We start from the raw sequence: 20,704 nt of genomic DNA, 5'->3' as shown, positions 1-20,704 counted from the left end.
CGGGGACCCCTCGCAGAAGGATTTCACAACAGGCAGGAGAAGTCTCCAACCCCCCCCCCCCAAAAAAAAAGAGAAAGATCCTTCCCGGTATGTTTTTCCAATGCTGTAGATTTTGAAATATTTGTTTGAAGGTAGCAGGTTTAATGGGCCAACTGAAAACCATAAAACCAGGCACTAATTGGCTCAGTGAAAAGCGAAACGGGCTGAGCTCCGATTCTGGACGTTCTGCAGCTCCCATCACTCTTGTCAACTCGCTGGGGCTGATGAGGAAGTGTAATGTGCAGAGCAAGCGGTGATTAATCATTACAGTCAGTGCTTTAAGAGTAAGGAAACATAAGCAAACAACCCACTAGGAAAAATCTGCTGGAAGCTGGTAAAATTTATAACTTATCCGTAATGAAGAGGCTCGTATCGTTCTGGGCTGCAGAGGGGAAGAGCAGCAGGCAGCTCCTTTCCTGGATGCCTCCAAGCTGGTCCTGCATCCGAGGGCTGTTTCCCCGCCGATGCTTCGCCTGCCACGGCTGGCTTGCGTCCAGGAGGGAACTCGCAGCAGCTCCCATCAGGGACAGGACACGGGGACAGGGACCAGCAGAGCCCAGCTGGTGCCTGTACCCGAGCCGTATGGAAGGCAAACCTTCAGGACGGCATCCGCCTTTTGAAAGAAGAAGGTTTAATTCAGGTACCCGAGCCCTTCCTTCACTCTGGCACGAGCAGCCTGGCGTGCTGGGTCTGCTCCGTAGGAACCGAGCGCGGGAGCCAGGCAGCACTTGCCTTTCTACACCAAACTGCCCTGAGCAGCTTTCCTGGCCTCCCCTCCATCCCAGTACCTTCTTCCTCCATCCCAGTGCCTCCCCACTCCATCCCAGTGCCTCCCCACTCCATCCCAGCACAAGCACTGGGTCCTGCCGTACCTGGGAGCCTAGTTTCCAACACCAGGAAAGGAAACTCCCTCGGATGGGCAGCCAGAACTGCCCGGCGGCAGCAGGCTTTACCTCGGCACTGCCGCAGGATTTACCGGCACCACGGCTGGACAGACCTGTCCCAGCGTCTCTCCTCTTCGGTAACAGCCTCCACCGGCGCGGAGTCAGGGCTTGATGGTGGGAGAAGGGCCGGTGATGGAAGCCATCCCCATCGGGCGAGATTCAAGCCTGGCTGGGAGCAGCACAGAGCCCGTGGAAGGCGTACGCCCGCTGCCCTTCCTTTTTCCACCATTAAAGCAACCGGAGGTGGAGGTAGGAGGCTGGGTCCGAAGAATTAGGGTAACAATCACCCATCAGTATTTCCCCGCTCACGTCCCATTGGAAGCAGAACTACCTACAGGAAGGCGGCTGTGATGCATTTGGGACAGAAAAGCAGCTGCTTTAAAATAATAATAATAAAAAAACCATTTAAAAGCAAAGTTGGCAAGTTTTGTGACCTAGCAAGAACAAAAGGCACTTTTATAATCACCCACGGGGGCTGCTGTCAGGACAAGGACTGCCAACCCACGAGCCAGACATGCTCGAGTTTCCGGATAAAGAGGGAAAGGCAGGAGCAGCGACGGAGAGACAAGGAGACCTCACCCAGCTGAAGCGAAGGCCGTCGGAGTTTTTGTCACATTTAAATGTTCTTCGAGACCTTTCATGGAAATAATGACCTAAATACTAGCCGGTGCTGGTGAACATGAATAAATCACGCTCCCCCATCTATTATAGAGCAGCCGGGAGGCACGCAGCACCCCAGGCTCCCTGCTCAGGTGCCATCCCCGCTGCTCCCATGGGCAAAGATCAGAGGTGGCAGATGCCCGGAGGAATTTGGCCTCGGTTGTATCGCCAAGCCCAAATTTCTCTTCCCTGCTTTGGTCTCCAAGCACACGGGAGCTCCTACAGCTTGCTCGCTCTCTATCAATTCACCGTCACAGAAGAACGGAAAGCACCCAGCACAGCCCGGCCTCCCCGCGGGTGTTTTGTTACGGGGGTAAAGCTGCGGCGTCGAGACAAACATCCCCGGGACGCAGGGCAGCTCGCTAAGGTATCCCGCTGAAAGCAGCGGAGAACTGGGGAAAAAAAAGAGAAGCAAAGTCACGAGCCCAGCTGGGAAGGGACCCTCCGTGTCCCGGGACCCTCCGTGTCCCGGGACCCTCCGTGTCCCGGGACCCCGACCACGAGGTCAACCTGCATTTCAGAGCCGTCTCAGGAAAGTAAACTGGTCCGATTCCTCCCGAGCTCGCCCCGTGGATGGGAAGCCTCCCGGGGCTGCCACGCTGCCGGGTGCTGCAGCGGAAGGGAGCTGCAAGGTGCCGCTGGGCTCGTGCCCTCGTGGGTGCAGCACCCGCAAAGAGCCTGGAGGGGGTTCAAGGCAAAACCCAGCAGCTCACAAACATTGGGTTCCAGCACCCCAATACCTCTGACCGTGCGGGGGGCTTTCCAGCAGCACCTCTGCCTTGCAGGCACGGCTCCTTGCAAACACGCTCGCACCCTCCGAGCCCATCCAGGCTCAGTAAAAGCACTTTGTGCTAAAATACGGGGCGAGCGGGGGGGGGGGGAATCCATCCTTGTTCTCTCCCTCCCCTCTCCGAGGAAGAACCTCGCACAAACCATCGCTTCCATCCCGAAACCCTCCAGGCTGCACCGAAGCAAGCTCAGTCTTGCACCGCAGAGACGCAGCAGCCCAGCCCCTTCCAGCCAGGCCACGGCAGGGAACGATGGCTCTTATTTAAGCTAGGAGTGCCTAAAAATAATTAGCAGGAAAGTTCATTACAGCAGAGCTAAATGCTCCAGCCTCGTCCTTGGAAGCCGCCAGCAGCTCTCCCGCAGCTGGCAGCGGCGTGCACGCCGCTCGCTTGCCCAGACCCGTAATGAAACACGGGGCGGGGAGGGGGGAAAACTCGGCAAATTAGATTCAGTTGATGATCCAATTAAGGTTATGTTTGCAGAACTATTGGACGCAAAAGACAGTCCCTGGGCAGATGCCACGCTGAGAGGCAGCTCGCACAAAATGGCCCTGCAGGGAGCGCGGGGAGGGGGGGTTGGGGAGATGCGTCTAGTTCCATCTTTGTACGACAGCTCAAGAGCTACATCTAGAGGTCCAGGCACCCTCCGAGCCGACAACTGCAAACATCTCAACGAGGGATATTGCTCCTTCCTAGAATATTTGCAATCTGAGCTATGCGTTCCTTCATCTGTGACAGCTCCGGCTCCCCTAAAAGCATATACGCGCCTTTTTACGCAGGCGTCTGTCCCACCAGCGATTGTCTCAGCCCAAATATGAGCAGGTCCCGGAGATGCGGGCTCCAGCCTCAGCTGGGCTCTCCGAGCCAACCTTTGCCTCCCCCAAAAGTCCTTCTGCGCCGTCGCCTCTGTCGGGGGAAGCGATAAAAGCGTTTGAGGCCGGGAGGGAGTAAGCAGCAATCTTCAAATAAGGGATTAGGAAACTTAGCATGAATGTTAATTGAATGCAAAGTGACATCAGGGTGGCGTGACGGAGGGGCGGAGCGGGCTTCCGCGGACGCAAAGACAGTGCTGCGCAAATGGGATTTTGCTGCACTTGTGACTTCCCTGGGGAGAAGGATCTGAAGGATCAAGAAATTCAGTAACAGGGATTAGATGGAGCCCAAAATAATAATTGCATTCCCCAGCAGAGCCACCGAGTGCTCCCTTGCTTTTCGACGGGTAGAAATGGCAGCGTTAAATAAACCCACTCTGGCGTGTCCGTGTGTCCTTCTGGATCCCAATTCCTAATGCCCGGAGGAGAACCGTCACATATCCCGCGGAAGGCAGAGAGGCTGCGCCTGCGAGGAAACGCCAGCGTAGCCTGGCCATGGAAAGAAAACTCATGGATGCTCCCAGGATGGTGCCGGCTGGCTGCTGCTTGGCACGGAGACACGGAAGCAACCCCCAGAGCACATCCACGGGCAAGGGATTGGCTGCGATTTATCCAGACCAAAGGGAAGGAGACCACCACAAAGCTCCCGAGGCACGGATGGGACCCAGGGGTCCCAACTTGGGTGCTGCTGCTTTGGTCCATGGAGACCCCACTCTTTCCAGGAGCAGGGACGGACCCTCGGCCACGCGACTGCTGCTCCTCCATCTGTCCCCCCTCTGGGTCTCATAAAGATACTTCCTTGAGCAGCCTGTGGATAATTTCTATTGTATTTTCCAGAAAAAAAACCCATTTCTGCAAAGCCTTTGTAAAAACTAGCATGCCAGGATTGAACCACTCGGTAACAGACCCAACAAACACCACTTCAACTTCCTCTCCCTTCACACGAACGCCACCAGAACCTCGTCCCAACTTGACCGTTCTATTTAATCACATCAAGACTTTGGTCTACGAACCAGAGCATCGCTCACCGCTCCACAGCGCGCCCGGGAAGCTTCCCCCCACCCCCCCCAAAAGAACCTTCTGGGGCAGAAATGCCAACCGTGAGCATCCCCTGCGTCCTTCGGAGCACAAGGAGAACTGCTCACCTTTCCACGTGGGGCCCCAGCAGTTTCACGGCAGCCCCTGAAGAGCAGGCTGTGCGTACGAGCGTCCCCGTCTCCCCTACATCCACGCACACCAGCATATACCTCTCCGTAGGGGCGAGAGGTGCGTTTTTAACGGGACTCTGACGTGGCTCCAGTTTCCCTCCCCAAGGCCCTTTCCAGGGCTGGAAGTGGGGAGCTGCTGCATCACCAGCCTGAGGACAGGAGTCCAGAGTCTCACAGCCCCGCTTTAATAACAGCGCTTGACAGAGACGGATGCAATCTCCCGCAGCACGGCGATAGCCAGCCAGCACAGGCTGCCCTCTCCGCGGGCGTGCATAATGCACCGCGGATTTGGCAGGCGGAAAATAAGTCTTGAGCCTGGTCTTGGGGTAGGAGCACAGGCAGGGGGGCTACCCCTTCCCTGCCCGCCTGCCTCTTGCCTTCAGCCTCCTCGATACTGCACAACTCCGGGCCGAGAGAGCTGGAGAAAAGCATCCCTCTCCTGCGACAGCCCCAGACCTGCCTCCAACCTGGCTCCTGATCTCCTGGGATGCGACAGCCTCTTCCTCAGGCCCTGGAGAGGAACCAGAAGAAATCCCTTAACTGATCCTTCTGGAGAAGCGAAGGCTTCAAACACGATACAGTCAGAAGCGGTTACTGTTAGTGTCACCGCTCCAGTGACGGAGTCGAAGGGTTGACATGCGTTTGGAGTACCGAGCCAGGGTCCCCTGCAGGAACGGGGCTAGACGGAGCCGTGCTGCTCCATATCTCACCCAGGAACGGTAGCAGGAAGGGACCCGAATCCAGGCCATGACAGCACGCCAAATCAGGTTACTACATCGCAGATGCTCGCTGAGCGCAGCAACGAGCGCGCGTTCCCTGGGGAAAGGGCAGGAGACCAAAGCAGCTCGTAGTTTATGACCTCTGCAAAGAGAGAAACGGGACCCAGGACGGCGCGCCGGTTTCTGAGCGGAGCTGAACCCAAATCCTGGGACAACCGACACCAAAACCACGAGCGGAGCCTCGGGAGAAGCTCCCATCCTCCCGGCGCGCACGCTTGCTCTGCCAAGTGTTTCGGCAAGGGCTCGCTGCCGGGAAGCGGAAGGGCCAAGCCAAAACAGCGTCGCTGGACGAAGCGCCAGCTAACGATACGCCGCTGCCCAGCGCAGGGCTGGATACGGCCAATTCACAACTACGCCGAGAACTGAGAGCCGTTAAACACACTTACTATGCAGTTTCCACCTTGAGGAACAGCAGCGGGATATCCCAAGGGCACTTATTCTTCCCTGGGTGGCCGCTCGGACCCCAGTGTCCAGCAAAGCCCCCGAAGCGTTACGCTTTAGGGTGCTTTCAGCGGTAGGAAATATCCTAAACAACATCCCCAACCGTCAACAAGCATTTTTGAGGAGCCGGCACCTTCTCACACAGCCCCACGGCTTGCTGCTGCGAGGTCTTGACCCATTACAAACGACAATAAGAGAAAACCCTTGCTAGCACCTTAACCCCCACCCCCAAATGCTCCACTTTCTCTTTCTCTCACGGCCATCTCATCAACCTTTTACTTGCGGTCGGAGGCGATGCCACCCCTGCTTCCCACCTTCTGATGAAGAGCTGAACCCGGTGCTGGGATCAACCCCGCCGCAGCAGGAGCGACAGCTGGAAAGCGAAACCGCTGCAGCCACAGAAAGACACTTGGCTGCCGCCGCTTTTACCGTGTTACCACATTTCCAGCCAGAGACGACATCTCTGCTTGCCTTTATTTACCTTTGATCCTGCTTTCGTGATACCACACAGTTATTTGAGGTAATTTTTCTTTTTGAAGTTCTCACCTGCTTGTCACCCTGAGCTGGATATATTTTTTTTTTTTCTTTTTTTCTTTTCTTTTCTTTTTTTTTTTTTTTTAAATCGATGCGTAGCTATGGAAACCAACTTTTATCCGATGCGCAAGAGCCTTCCATCTCCCCAGCATAACCAGCAACAAGCAGAACTGCAAGCGACATTCAGACGTTTTGGTGATCACAGTAATTGGAGAGGGTACGTAGGAGATGTTGCCTTTCCCCAGCTCTAAGATGGGAGTTTTGTAATAAAAAAAAACAAACCCCAAACCCCAACAAACCGAGGAGCCACTCTCCGTAATGGCTGATTTCACACCGCGAATGGCACACCTAAATTTGCAGAACTGAGGAGAGGTAAGAAGTAGTTATTAAATTGCACTAGAAGTACTGGTTTTACCTTATCTGAAGTCACACCTTATACCAGGATTTAAACAGTTCTTAGGAAATAAGACATCGACTCAACACAAAGCAGAACCCAGTAACAACAGAGAATAAAGAATATTAGCTTATCGCTTAAGACAAATTCCGAGAAGTTCTTCTTAATACCACGCAAGCCACATTTCCATTTTAGCATTTAAAAAAAGCAGAACAAAACAGCAAGGGCCAACTCGGCACATATTGCAGAGGTTTTTGTTTGTTCTAATAGAAGCAACAAGATCTCTACAGGCAAAGGAGGAGAAATAATCAATACCAGAGCTCTTGAAATGTTTAATTGGAGAGGGCTTTATTTTCTGCTTAAGAGAACTGGAACTATACAGCTGGTTTGCACTGGACCAAAGCTGGGATTTTTTTTTTTTTTCCCGTTTTTATTTCGCTAAACATAAGCAATGCAGTGTAACTGGAAAACAATGACTTACAGTGTCTAAACCACAAGTGGATCGAGAGGAGCTTGAGAAAAAAAAAACCAAAAAACCAAACAGCCTTCTAGCTAAAAACTGAAAATCCACAATACAGTCTGCCCTACAGAATGGCACTGTCATGTCTAAATAATGGAGTGACTCCAGGCTGGAATGGGAAGCACACAGCATCCTACGTACCGCTACACAGCTCAGGCTGGCTACTGATCTTCCTGCAGTGGGAACTACTGGCCGTTAGCCTCTCTCGTTTGTATTCAGAACCAAAAGGCATCTTCAAGTTTTAAAGTCAAAGCAATGGCAGGAGCAGAGAGAGCTCCCGGCACCACTGCGTGAGGGGACAGAGGGACGATCCTCGCCGAGACAGCTGCATTAAGGGAAGCTACGGACGGACACCGAGGGATGGGTGCCTCACGCTAAGCTGGCTCATCCTTTGATATCTTACGGTCAATTTATGAATGGCTTTAGTAAATCAGTTCTACAAACCAACAGACTGGACTGCAGAGCAAATACCGTCCATTCGGGTTAAAATGCGTTTAAAGAAACATGCAGAGGGTTGGGGAGTTCATTCCGTCATAGCACCAGAGTTCACAAGTCAGCTTGGCCATCATCAGTGCTGCGCTGCAATAAATACTCTGCGTCTCTAACAGGGTGGATGTGGGAAGCACTGAAGTGTGACCTTTAGCATTGACAATTCCTCGGCTTAGGAGACATGTCAATATAACTCAAGCAGCTGTGGCATGCCAGAAATGTTGTTTTTAACATTCTCTCTGCTTATGAAAGATGCTACTGTCTTATTTTGATTGTGTTCTCACTCTTGGCTAACCATGCATCTCTGCAGGTGAAAAACATTGTGTCAGGTGCCACAGAAGATATTGAGATATGAAATGAGCTTTTTTTTTTTTTTTTAAACTGGATATGAAGTTCGTTTGGGAGAGTGCAGGGTTGGAGTAGGTTTTGTTTTTTTCCTTTCTTCCCCTCGCCCTTTCCTTTCTACATGTCACCAAGGCACTTCACTCTGTGCGTAGGATGATGTGGATCCCTGATTCTGTGAAAACTGGTCCGCTCATCTCACCAGCCCTCAGCGCAAATGAGGCATCTTCAAAAGGTTTCTGCATCTGACCTGCAGAGAGCAGACACCAGAAAGTTCAATTAAGCTCAGCAACGAATTGAAGATCTTTCTGAGCAAGCAAGCCTCGAATGAAGACAGCTTCCAGGCAAACAACAAAGTCACCAATTAATAACTTGCAGGGGGTGTTTGTTTTCATCTACTCCCAGAAGATGATTCAAAACAACTCATTCACACATGCACGTACACAGACTTTTTCTTTTCTAAACAGGGGGTTTTGTTCAGATCCTACAGGCAGCACTGCAGCAAGGAAAGATACTCGGAGAGCTGCGGACCCAAAAGGCAGAGGAAATCTGTTCTGCAGACTCACTGGCACAAGTGGATGTTCGTCTTCCAGTCCCGTGTGCCCTCCAGGTACCCAGGGGGGATGGATGCGGTGTGCATTACAAGCTGCGCTAAATAATTTACAAGGCACACGTGGATAATGTCATGACCTAGATAAGGACTGTTCTTAAGGCTCCAGTCTCCAAGTCACTGCGTTTCAGGAGGTTTAGTAATCCAGGCTCAGGAAAGCCGGAGGTGCTCAGAGGAAGGACCCCGCACAGGGATCCACGAGCAGAACTACCGCAGCTCTGCAGGGGGAGCAGAAGGAATAAGCAGCACGAGTGCTCAGCCAGAATAATTCAAGCCAAGAGGAGAGACACCGGCCTGCTACGGGGGGGTGTTCAAGGGGGACAGTATTTTTGCCCAGTTTCCTGTGACAGAAGTTAGAGCAGAGAAACTGCCCATCCCAGCCGAAATAATGAGGATTTACTGTTACCTACAGGTCAAAGTCTCACCAGGGGACTCTCAGCAAAAGCTTCAGCAGAAGGACAAGATGCCTGCGAGGGAAGGCCAGGAGGTGACAGTCCCCCAGGCACAGAGGGAACCCTTATTCTCTGCTCTTAGCACTAACCACGCTTGCAAAGCTTGCCTCGAGACGCCCGAGTCTTGCCAAAAACGCCACATAAATCTCCTGTAAGTTTACGACCCTTGTCTCCAAGCTTCGAGGCAGTGCTGTAGCTTTGGACTCCGCAGCACATTAGGAAGGGGCTGCAGAAAGCTTTTCGGCAGCCTGACAGCTAGATCATCAGCAGACATCGCAGCGATATACTAATCTCTTTGCAAAATAAACCTTCCCGACCCCTTCAAAGACCACGCGTCCCAGCTGCATCGCATCTAGCTCAGCAGCATCTCCAGAATTTATGTTGTATTTCAGGACCTCCATCCATCCGTACCCCTTTCTCTAGGCAAGGCAGTGAGATGCCACAAAAGATGCTCAATTCCTCCCTTTCAGGATTAGTAATAGCTTCAGCTTGGTGTTCTCCCCTTCCAAAAAAAAGCGGTTTATTACTGAAGTGACCTGATGCATATGGCTTTCCGGAGTTTCGCTTCTCTCATTTCAGCATTTAGATTAATTGCTAGGAGAGGCAAGCAGCTTGCCTGGCTCCCAAGCTCCAGTTACAAAGCCAGCGTCATTCACTGTCAGGCAGACCTGCCTTGTCACCTGAATTTTTTGGTTATTTTCCACTAGGACCCGAAATCTTTATTTCAGATGAGGTAACAGCCTCCCTGCTACACCACAGTGGTCTTCCTCGAGCAGAAACATGACTTATTTGAAGGGTTTCAGGAAGACAAATTGAAATGTTTTAATAACTTCACCCCCGGAGTAACCAGTGCTCCAAGTTCTAACAAATTACATTTTCAGCCCAGGAAAAAACCAAAAAAAGCAGAGAGGGGGAGTGACAGCTCAGGGGTTTGGCCACCACACATGGTTCCAATGCCATCTAGTGGAAACCGGCTCTTGCAGCATTTCTTTACATTTTGGTGCAGCCAGGAGAAAAAAAAAAAAAAAAAAAAAAATCTCTTTCCATACATCTCCAAAGAGCACAATGAGCTGAGTTTCCACTGAATCCAAAATAGCAGACACAGCACCCTACGATTAATGTTTCATTATATACAATAAAATATCACTGTTTAGCGCTGCCTGAAAGGATCTATTTGAGGAAGGAACTGTTGCTGAACTGTAGCAACACCGCACCCTAAAAAGGAACAGTGATTAAAACCAGTATTTTGGTGGGGAAAAAAAAAACCCAACCAAAAAACAACCAAGCCGACTACATTCCTGAATACAGTTTCACCTGCCAAAGCTGGGTGGGCTTCAGCTAGCAGGGGCTGAAAGAGCGACTCTGGAGCCCCTTCCGCGGTCACATCTGCAGCAGCAGCGAGCCCACTAGTGTTTTAAATACTCCCGGGACATCCGAAGTGAGGTAACAGCCTGGCATGACGAGGCAGCCGTGCAAAATATCCTGCAGAATCTGTACACTTGCTGCAGGGTACGAGCCCAAGACGAGCTTCTGAATGCTTCAGTCCACGAACCCCGAGCGTGAGCTTCGGAAAAAGACTGCCACTAAAATGACACGCAGGACTGCCGCTCACCGCTTCAGACGTGGGCAGCTCTTACTCTGGGATCGCTGCAAGTCCCTATGACTTTGGGGCACAGATTATAACAATAAATATAGCATTCTCTCTCCCTGCCAGGAACCTTTCTAGACCCTCTTCAAATAAAATATGCATGGACACTCTCGCTATAAAGAGATTTTGGTTTGTTCTCTGAATATTGTAGCTGTACTCATGACATCATTGCTTTATATTTTCCTCCTAGTGGAAATTACTGCAAAAAGCATTCCTAAGATAAAGAGGTTTCAATGTTACACTTTCCCATCCCAAAGATTCCTCCTCCCACACCAGCAAATCTCATTAATGAGGAAGCATCCACGAGCTTTTTGTTGCCGCTCCCTCACTGCACCAATCAATAATCCTGTAACAAAATCTCTCACCAGCGACATTAGTTCGGTGGGCTGTGAATTGTTCTTATTTCCACAATTTGTTAACAGCTTTCTCATTGAAGATTAGAATGCCAAATCATTTATCTGGCATGCCGTTAGCAAGACTTATCCACTTCTTCCTTATTCATGGCTCATTACGCTCTGCAAGTGGATTTCCATTCAGTGTAGCTGGAAAATCCTTTTCCAGAGGGAAAAGCCAATTTCATGAAGGGCATTTGCACAACATCGCCTCTCTGCCCAGAATAATATTATGGTTGCATTCCTAATTGGTTTAACTTCTAGGCATCAAACTACATTTCCTGCACAGCAGGCCGCCTAGCATATAAATCCATTTTCATGTTCATTCCCCCAGCAGCAGGGTGCATTATTAAACCTCACCCCCTGCCAAGATCATCAGCATCAACCCCGTAATCTTGATCTGGCGTTCACGCTGCCAGGCTGAGCTCGACTTACCTCTTCCAAACGCACCCAGATCGCCTCCTGCTTTTGCCGAGCTGCAGTCACTAAACTGGGAAGCGAGAGATTCAAAATCCTCTTCTCCCGATTTGATCTTCTGGATGTAGCCTGTCAATACAGGGAATAATTCAAAGTCAGGAGAAGGAAAAACAGAGAAAGAAAAAAACCCACCCAAACCCCCCACCTTAAGCATTACGTCCCCCAGCAAGAAGGGCACAAACAGCCACCTACGCACGCCACGTCCACGAAGCGAGGTTTTCAAACCTTCTGAACGAAGACCGAGTCAAAACTAAACTTTCGTAACACCCCAAAAAACACTTGCCTCAGGTTTGGTTGGGTTTTTTTTTTTTCCAAGCACGTTTCCATCTTTGCACTGTGGCCCATTTCTATTTAAGCTTCTATTAAATAAAAAAAAAGGTGATTCCGCCTACTACTACCCCTGAAGCATGGGAATTTATTATTGGGCTTCAAAATAGATGAGCTTTTGATTTCAGAAGGGCTCGCTTCGGTAGAAGAACGAGCACGAAGAATCCCTGAGGAGTGAATTATTTGTCAAGACAGCTTTTTAAAAGGTCAGTTAAGAAATATTCGTAGTCTTAACCGAGAGCTCTGCCTCACTGTTCTGAATCTTTCTGGACCAGCGGAAACCCCCCCGCTAGCTCATAACAAGAAAACCTAGGAGATAAATCATATTTTCCAGTCAACAGCTTGATAACATGATTGAGGAGCCGCTAATTAGAGATACTGACTGCTCTCGGAGATGAGCAAAGCACAAGTGCCACTGATACATCCCTTAACACTGCGTGAGGCAGATTTTCATGGATTCTCGAGACGACAAGAAAATCCTGCCTAGTTTCACGCAACTCAACCAGCTCCTTCGTTAAAAGGAGCGTAACCACTAATCAAAATCCCAAGCCATCACTGGTCCGACTTGCAGCCACCCCCCACCAAAACGCCATTTAGTACCAGTTGCAAGAAATGTTTCTGCAGGAGGACAGTCGTGTAAGCTGGACTCAAAGCCTGCGAACAGCAGCTCTGTCTGCAGTAGGTCTGGCTGCCAGTTAACTCTCCACCTTCCCAAAGCAGCCTGCCCTTGCCAGAGGGGCTTGCCTTCTGCACTTTGGACCACAAGTGATAAATTAAGACTAAATTACATTGCAAAAATCATTCATCCATGTATTTTAAGCAAGGGAGCATCTCCCAGAGGAATCCATCCACACGTGCCCCAAAGCGCAGAGGAACAGCCCCAAACCAGTGCTCCAGCTTCCAACCCAAAGCAACTCTCCGTACCAGGTGGAATCCAGCTAAACTTATTTCTCACTAGAGGTTCGTTTAATTTTTAAATCCCTCTTTCCAGAAACCTCCCCTCAGCTTTTGAAAGAATCGGCAAAACCTGTCTTCCATTTTAGACCCAAGCAGTCTTCCACCTTCAAAAAGAAATACTGAGAAGCAGCCGATTTTCTAGCAGAGAAATTAAGAGAAAAGAAGTGTCGTTCTACCCCCTCGAAGCTATTAAGTCCCCTGGTTTCGACAACCAAACGTTCTATTTCAGGTCACTGCCATGTAAGCCCTGTAGCCTGCACGTATAAAGAGTCTGCGCTTTGCTAGATAAACCTCTAAAAAATTTAAAAAAAAATAAAAAAAGTTGGGCTGGGCATCGTTTCTTCCAACCGCAAGCACTGGAAGATCCCTACCTGAAAAAGGGTCATGCAAGTAATTCAAGAGCTAGGCTTATTATTTGGAGGGATGCTCTCACAAAAGGAAGGCGGCGGTTTCTGATGCAAAAGGATGAGGAAATAAGTCTTTTCCAGCTCATTTTAATGCTATATACTTGTATACACCTGAGGAAATATCTGCGAGGGCTGGGGGCAGGTAAGAAAATGTCCCTTAAGGAGAGAATGGAAGTTGCCTCTTAGGAGTTGAGGTATCCAGCAGCGACTGAAAAAGCAGGCTATCAATTTTTGAATGAACCCTTTTACTGCAGTTTAATGCTTGCAAGACCAAAATGAAGGGATTTTAAGCCTTCAAATTAGCCTTCTAGCCTCCAGCCCATTTTTCCTCCCCAATTCAGTCGTCTCTTTAAATCAGCTGCCGCTAGCCTAACTCTTTGGAATTCAGCAAGGTGTTCAGGACAGCGAGGTTTGCTTTTCCAGCTGGACAGGCTAGGAGGAAGAGCCACCAAAAAAATGGGAATAGGAGATTGATTCTCTCTTGTATTTTGGTTTTTAACCGGGTGTGCTGAATCTAATTCAAAAGCCATAAAAAGCTATCTTAATTCCTAAAGCGCGTAGCCTGCTTTAACGGAAAACACCAGCGCTGGTATTGTCACCTAAGTGAGATTATACACATTTATCCTCCCTGCTGCTTAGAGGGCACACGTACAGGTGGAGAAAGTCTCAAACTCTACAAACACGAGAGTCTAACATGAAAGTCTGAAACTCTACAAAACTTAAGGCAACAGCTATTTATTCTGCCTTAAAAAAAGGATTATTTATCTGGGTGGAAGGCAGTTCACAGCATTCCTAAGTTTTAGGAAAGAAACTGATACTGGTTCATCCTATTAAACTAAGCCGCTTGAGCATAAACAGCCTACTTGCTGACAAAACAGAGTTTATCCTAAAAATACGGATTTGTGCCACCATAAATACGTATCTAATTGCCTACAGCCGCCAGTCCCCAGCAAGTACCCGTCACACATCACGCCCAGAAGTGTCAGGAATTAGAGCTTTAAGATATATCCGGATGTTAAAGTAATAAAGCATCCAAATTAAGGATCAGAGTGTTTACATTTCTGCCCAAAACTGCCTGCCCTGGTCACATCAGCAGGTTCTGAGGGGTAAAGAGGGCTTCACAAGCTCGCGGAGAAAACCAGTCAACTACATATTGAAATAGAATGTAGTTATTAAAACCTCTTAATTTTACACTAGTGACCAGCCTGAGAGCAAAACCTGCCTGTCAACTAGATGAGGGTTTTCCTGGCTCAAGCCTAAGGCTGAGCTTAGTTGTTCTCACCCCTACCAGGACAAGACACCTGCACCTTAAGTCTAAACTTTGGCTCTGCGAATTGGGATTAATGAGCCTTTTCTCCAGATTATCTCAGCCATTTAGAACAAATTATGCAGATGCGGTACTGTCCAGGTTTTGATAAACTGCCCCTAAAAATCTCCAGGCGTAAGTGAAATTGAATAATGGGAGATTAGTGCAAAAAGAGCAAGATGAAGAATGGCAATGGGCTGTGCTGAAATGGGGAGGATTGAGGAAAAGAAGCTTTTGGGGACTGAACTTTGGGATGAATCCTAGCTGATTCTGCAATAAGAAACAGGGGTGAGCTAACAAAACATGCAAATAACGAGCTAGAGGGTGGGGAAGCACTGTCAGCAGAAAGGAGGATCAGAATATTAAAGGTGCCCTGAATGACTAAGCAAGACCCGACGACACCAAGCGAACTCGCACACGTATTTACAAACGCAACAACAACAACAAAATCCGCTGTATGCAGAGAGCTCGATCAGAAAGAGGAGGATGTTAAGTGCGGAATTACAAATAACTCCAAATCAGGTAGTATGACTTTAAAAGCGAGAAACACGGCGCTGAAGTCACGGTATCCTCAGCAGAGAGAAGGGCAGTAGTAAGTGCCACAGTAGAAGGCCGTGCCAAGAGCTAATCTGGAATATTGCATACCACAATGAACCCCCGCTCAAGAAAGATTAATCAAAACTGAAGTGCAAAGGAGGGCTAAGAGTGGAAACAGCAGAAGGGATGACCTACATTACCAGAAACTAAAAGCCTGGTTGGCTCAGCCTGCAAAAACAGGCTGGTAAAGAGCAGGGCTCTCTAAATCCACTGAGAGGTCAACATCAGGAAGAAATTAAATTAAATTAAGTAATTAAACAACACTAATGCGAGAAACACCACATAGGAACGGATCATAAGCAGTATTTAGCTGGAAACCGGGTTTCTACACATCAGAGCAAAGATGGTCTGGAATAACCTTCACAGCAAATTCAGCCAGAACCCTAACTGCCTCTTAAACAGCGCTTGATAAAGCTCACAGAGGGGACTAAGAGGTTTCGCTACCTTGAAGATCAGGGTCAGGCTCAAATCTGAAATTTCTTTCTAGTCCCACATTCCCTGCAATGTTATCACCTACCAGAGAAGCACCTGGTGAGCCAAGTCCTCCAACTCCTGCTGTAACACAATGGGAGAGCTAACCTACATTTAATTCTCCACTGCAACTTGCTTAATGGATTAAAAATTATTCACGGACGACGCACCCCTCCAGCTCTCTCGCCTCTCCTCCCTCATTATCAGGGAAAAGCCAGCAAATGGAATATTTGACATCAGTCAAGTTCACCTACCGAAAACATTTATCTTTAGTATTGTCCCCTCTCCTGTGGGAACAAAGAGCTCCCTAATCAAATTTCTTTCTCAGATTTTTATCGCATAAAGCATTAACACCAGAGCTAGACTGGGAGGGAGATCTCAGACATAACCGGTCTCCAAACAAAACATGAAAATGTGTGGTACTGTGCCTGTCAAACAAATTCCTCCCCAGAGACCTACTTAGACAATTCTACGCTATAATTACAGTCACCAGGTACAGTACATCTGTTCAGAGAAGTTCAGTGACGCCTGACTGTCAGGAGCCGTAGCGGAGCGAAGCCGTGCATCCTCCCAATAAGTTTCAGCTGTTCCAGAAACTTAGAGTAATTTTCAAGAAGCCACCATGAAATCATTAATCATAAGCTGATGTTCCCTATGACCTTCCCAGGAATAGTGTTTATCGGGGACAAATGTGGACAGAAAGGTGGTTAGGGGTTGGGGTTGTTTTTTTTTTTGACAATGCTATTCCCATCATAGGAATTAATTCCCTAACGGCCTTTACCAAGACGACAAGCAGGCTATTTACATGACGGAAGTTTTAATCACAACTCTTTCCTCTTCAGACACCACAGAGAGATTACAAAACATAAAAGTTATTTGATAGCGAGAAGGCTCTGAAGCTGTCAAGCTTAATCTCATTCTTTCCAGCTAAGGAAAGTTTAAGCTGTTTCTTTCCATCACCTTACGAGGTAGCAAAGAACTGCGGCATCTTAAAGAAAAGGTGAGTAAGATTTGGGTAAATCACCCAAACAAGGTAAGAATGATGACAAATGTTGAGTCCAAATAATGTTATTCAGGCTTCTAAAAGATAACCAGTTTACAGAACATCGATGTACCAAAAAGCCTACCTGGTCACAAGCCCCTGAAATCCCTCTTTAGAGATAAGGAGACAACTTTCCCTTCTAAAATGTCAGTGATTCCCTCTTACAAAGATCCAAGCTCATCAATGCCTGCTTAAAACATGCCAGCATCGTGCATCATTTAACCTCTGATCTGTAGAAAGCTCTGTGCTGGCCTTTTGATGAACATCACTCCAAGAGATGGCTGTAGAACAGTTTTATTCTTAAAAAAGAAAAAAAAAAAAAAAGACAGACAAGACAGAGAGAGAATTTGCAGCTCGGCTGAAATATTTCAATCTATTTATCTTTGCAACAGTCTCAAGTCCCTTGGCACAGATCTCCACACTAGGCGTGCATCCCGCTTTATCGCCCCCGGTCACGCTTTCTCAGCCACCCTAACCCGAAGGAGACAATTCCCTAAGAAAATTCCCCATCTGTGCCAGTTAATTTAACCTCCCCTTCTAAAAGGCGGTGAGCAGATACCACCTGCTGGTCACTGCCTCGCTGCTTCAAATTATTTAGCAAAGAAATTTCCCCTCCCAGGGCTTTCAAACAAGAAAGTCCTTAAATTTATTGTTGGCTAGGACCAAGGTAATAGACAAAACACCCTCCCTATCTTCCCTCTTCACTGCTGAAGCCATCAAAGATAAGACGGGCCCAGATATGCGGTACGTATCTGCGCGCTCGCAGCGCATCAGCTAGCCTTTGCAACCTCACTGCCAGAAAAGACAAAGCTGCCCACTAGAGAGCATGGTCTCGGTTTCATCAATTAATCAGCGGGACTGATTTAAACCTCACCTTAAGCCCTCAAATCCCTTATCCTAAGAGGAAAAAGCCAGTATTAACAGCAGGACTTTGAACTTGCATCCGTAAGATCAAAAAACCTCGCTGCTGAAGAAACACGACATCAATTCAATTCTACTGCCAGAGTTGCAAGGGGAAAAAAAAAAAAAAAAAAAAAAATCTAAGCTGCAAAGATTAACAGCACCTATTACGGAAGGCACGCGGCACCCTCACTCCTAGACCAGATCACAAGCCAGAACGCTTCGAGAAAAACCCGAGCCGATCAGGTCATCCGTACAGCCTCGTACAAGGTGGATTGCCTCCTACAAGCAACTTGATTTCAAGCAGAGGTTAATTAGAACTTACTCTAAGTTGCTATTAGGGCAAGGAGTCAAGTGACATTAAACAAAAAGAAATGTTTAAAGAACATTTGTTTTAGCTTTAAAGAATTTTATTTTTAATATAAAAATACACATTTACAAAGAAAATACAAACAAACCTCTGAAATAACATTACAAAAAAACACAAAGGGGAAGACACACGGGCTGGGACCTAGCTTTACGTCATTTAATCATACAGCAAAATTGTTTCTCCAAGTGGCTGGGCCACACGAAAGTCCACGTTCAAACCACTCGGCTTAAAAAAAACCCTTTGCTTTAGCAAGTTCCCGACACACTGAACCACTCATCTCGGGGTCCAATCCTAGCCTTAAAATGACTTTTCCCCTTCAACAGTATCATATTCTCTCTCTCTCCTGCATTTACTTGCCATTTATAAGCTCCAGTGCCTCATCTTTGGTCCGCGTGATCTTTTCCTGCCTCCACGACGAGGGTCTTCTGGACTGGTTGTGTTTCACCAAGAGATGCGAACATCGCACTTTGCTAGGCTCCCCCTGGCCGTTCTTCCCGCTGCCGCTGGGCCGTTCCCACTGGCTGGCATTCGTGATGTGGTTGAAGTAATAAACACGGCCTGCGGACAGAGAGAGGGGGCTGGGGTTAAAAAAAAAGCTCCCGGCAGACCCTGAGTATCAGCTTCTTGACCCCAAGAATCAGCTTCTGACCCCAAGAATCAGCTTCTTGACCCCAAGAATCAGCTTCTTGACCCCAAAGGCACAGAAGACTGGATTTCTGCGAGTGCTCAGCCACATCCACGCGATCAGCTCAAACACACGAGGTAGGAAACAAGACTTTACAACTCCACATAATTTCCTACGCAAGCGTTTCCATCGGGAAGCGCCTTTAGTCAAAGCAACAGCCCCGCGCAGAAGCGGGCTCCAGCTGCCTTTCCAATTCCCCACGCTCGCCCAGATCAGCGACAAAACACCCACCGACACAGCCAGAAACCATAAACACCCCCAGGCAACACCTTGCCACTGCCGAGAAGGCGGATAGTGCCGGGTTTCTGGCCTGGGGGTAAGGCTGCGTTTCACTCTAGCCCTATTTACAAGGGTGAAACAGCGTAAAGCCTCTCTGTTAAGCACATCCCGCAGCAAACGCAGTGAGTTACCGTTAGCAAAGATGACATCTTTGCATTGCACAGACCTTTCCTTCTGAAAATAATCTTTTTTTCTACCGGAAAATAAGCCCTTCCTGCACAAGATATCCATAGTTTCCCCAGGTAGCAGAAAATGAAGCTCCTGTGAAGTCACCTCTCGACACATTCAGCATTAAAGCCAGGTGATTCTGCTGCTCAAAGGCCTTCCAGTGCTCAAAGCCACGCGTGCATTTACCTGCAACAACTCACAGCATCAATCGAGACGATTTCTGCTTTCTTCTAGAGAATCATTCATCCCAAAGCTCTCCACTGAAGCTAGAAGCAAACTAGGCTCGAGAAAAAAAGCCAAGCAAACCAAGGTGAGGGATTGTAACAGCGGAGCTGGGCAGCGGGAAGCTACGACCCAGTAGCAAAGGGCCTGAGCTCCCAGTTGCAATCCCAACCAACGGCCTAGAGCTCCTAACTCCAGACAGCCACGGAGCTCCCTCCCTTCAGGACACTTCAACCACGGTAGTTCTGGCAAAGAAGGGTTCACACGGGCCCCTCTTCTCTCTCAGCCTCCCTAGACTCATCGTCCCCACCTCAAACAAACGAGGAGAGCAGCCAAGCTGATGAACTCCACCTCCTAGGAACTGCTTTCGAGCCATTAAGCGTGGAAAGCTCTCGCCGCAAAGGAAAAACCCTGCTGAAAGCACCGTCCTGACCAACAGCTTCCCTCCCCCCCTCTCCCTCCCTCCCCCCCCAAGCCACCGCAGCCCCACCGAGGGCGAAGCGTCCTACCGCGCTGACCCGGCCTTTTATAAAGACGTTTCTCTCGGCTCTGCCACCCTGCCCCGCTTCCCTCCACCGGTTACCCCACACGGAACAACCCCCCCCCCTCAGCCTCATACATCCGCACGGCCCGGGCATCGCTCCCCTGGCAGACGGCGGTCCCAGGAGCCGCTTCGCCCTCCCCCCCCCCCCCCCCGCCATCAAGGCCAACCCCCCCCTCCCAGGGACACGACGCCCCTCGGGCACGGCAGCCCCGGAGCCAGGCACCCCGCAGACCCCCACCCGGGCTCTAAGGCCCGCCCCAAGCCCAGCTCTTCACACCCCGCCCTCCCCAGGCCCCGGGCACCGCTCGCAGCCCCTCAGACCCCGCCGAGGCCCAGGTCGGGCGCACCGGGCCACACCTCCGCCAGGGCCCACACGCCCCGAGAAGCCCGGCCTGCCGCCCCGGGAGCGGGCACCCCCCCAGCCCCTCCGCTCCCGTCGCCGCCGCCCGTACCGGAGCTGCGGCTCATGCGCTTCTCCCAGCCCGCGGGCAGCTTCTCCTCCTCCGCCATCTTCCCTCGGCTGCGCCTCCCGCACCGCCCGCGCCCGGCCCGGCCCCATTGGCGCGGGGAGGGGGCGGAGTCACCCCTCCCCCTCCCTGCTCCCATTGGCCAGAGGGAAGGCAGCCCCCAACCTCCCCGCGCTGCCATTGGAGGAAGCGCCCGTCCTTCTAGCGCTCATTGGCTGCGGGCGGGAGGCCGCATTGAGGCCGGAAGCGGCCCTGGGCACGTGACGCAGGAGCGGACGGTGGCCGCGGGTGGACAAAAGAAGTAGGAGCGCGGCGAGAAATAGCAGCGCAGCGGCGCTGCCCCGCTTCGGCGGTTCCCGGTGCCCCGTCCCCG

General features: G+C 49.9%; 1 protein-coding gene across 1 annotated transcript; it reads right to left on the bottom strand.

The window, feature by feature from the left end:
* Positions 1–6,986: 6,986 nt before the first annotated feature.
* PIN1 (peptidylprolyl cis/trans isomerase, NIMA-interacting 1) lies at positions 6,987–20,436 on the bottom strand. Its single transcript, XM_075526007.1, has 4 exons — positions 20,317–20,436; positions 18,324–18,524; positions 11,548–11,658; positions 6,987–8,260 (listed from the first exon to the last, which is right to left on the bottom strand). Exons 1-4 carry the CDS (start codon positions 20,372–20,374, stop codon positions 8,151–8,153), a joined length of 480 nt encoding a protein of 159 aa, XP_075382122.1. The 5' UTR covers positions 20,375–20,436; the 3' UTR covers positions 6,987–8,150.
* Positions 20,437–20,704: the final 268 nt, after the last annotated feature.

Source organism: Mycteria americana, chromosome 28 (genome assembly GCF_035582795.1).
Source record: "Mycteria americana isolate JAX WOST 10 ecotype Jacksonville Zoo and Gardens chromosome 28, USCA_MyAme_1.0, whole genome shotgun sequence".
NCBI lineage: Eukaryota > Metazoa > Chordata > Aves > Ciconiiformes > Ciconiidae > Mycteria > Mycteria americana.
Note: the sequence above shows the minus strand (reverse complement) of the source record. Positions and strands in the feature narration are given on the sequence as shown.

Bases quoted from the DNA above. Each gene is read 5' to 3' on its own strand.
- PIN1 (XM_075526007.1), bottom strand. From the start codon at position 20,374: ATGGCGGAGGAGGAGAAGCTGCCCGCGGGCTGGGAGAAGCGCATGAGC. The intron at 18,525-20,316 runs GTACGGGCGGCG...CTCTGTCCGCAG, and splicing joins GCGCATGAGCCGCAGCTCCG to GCCGTGTTTATTACTTCAAC. The intron at 11,659-18,323 runs GCAAGTAAATGC...CTGTATTGACAG, and splicing joins GGCACTGGAGCTTATAAATG to GCTACATCCAGAAGATCAAA.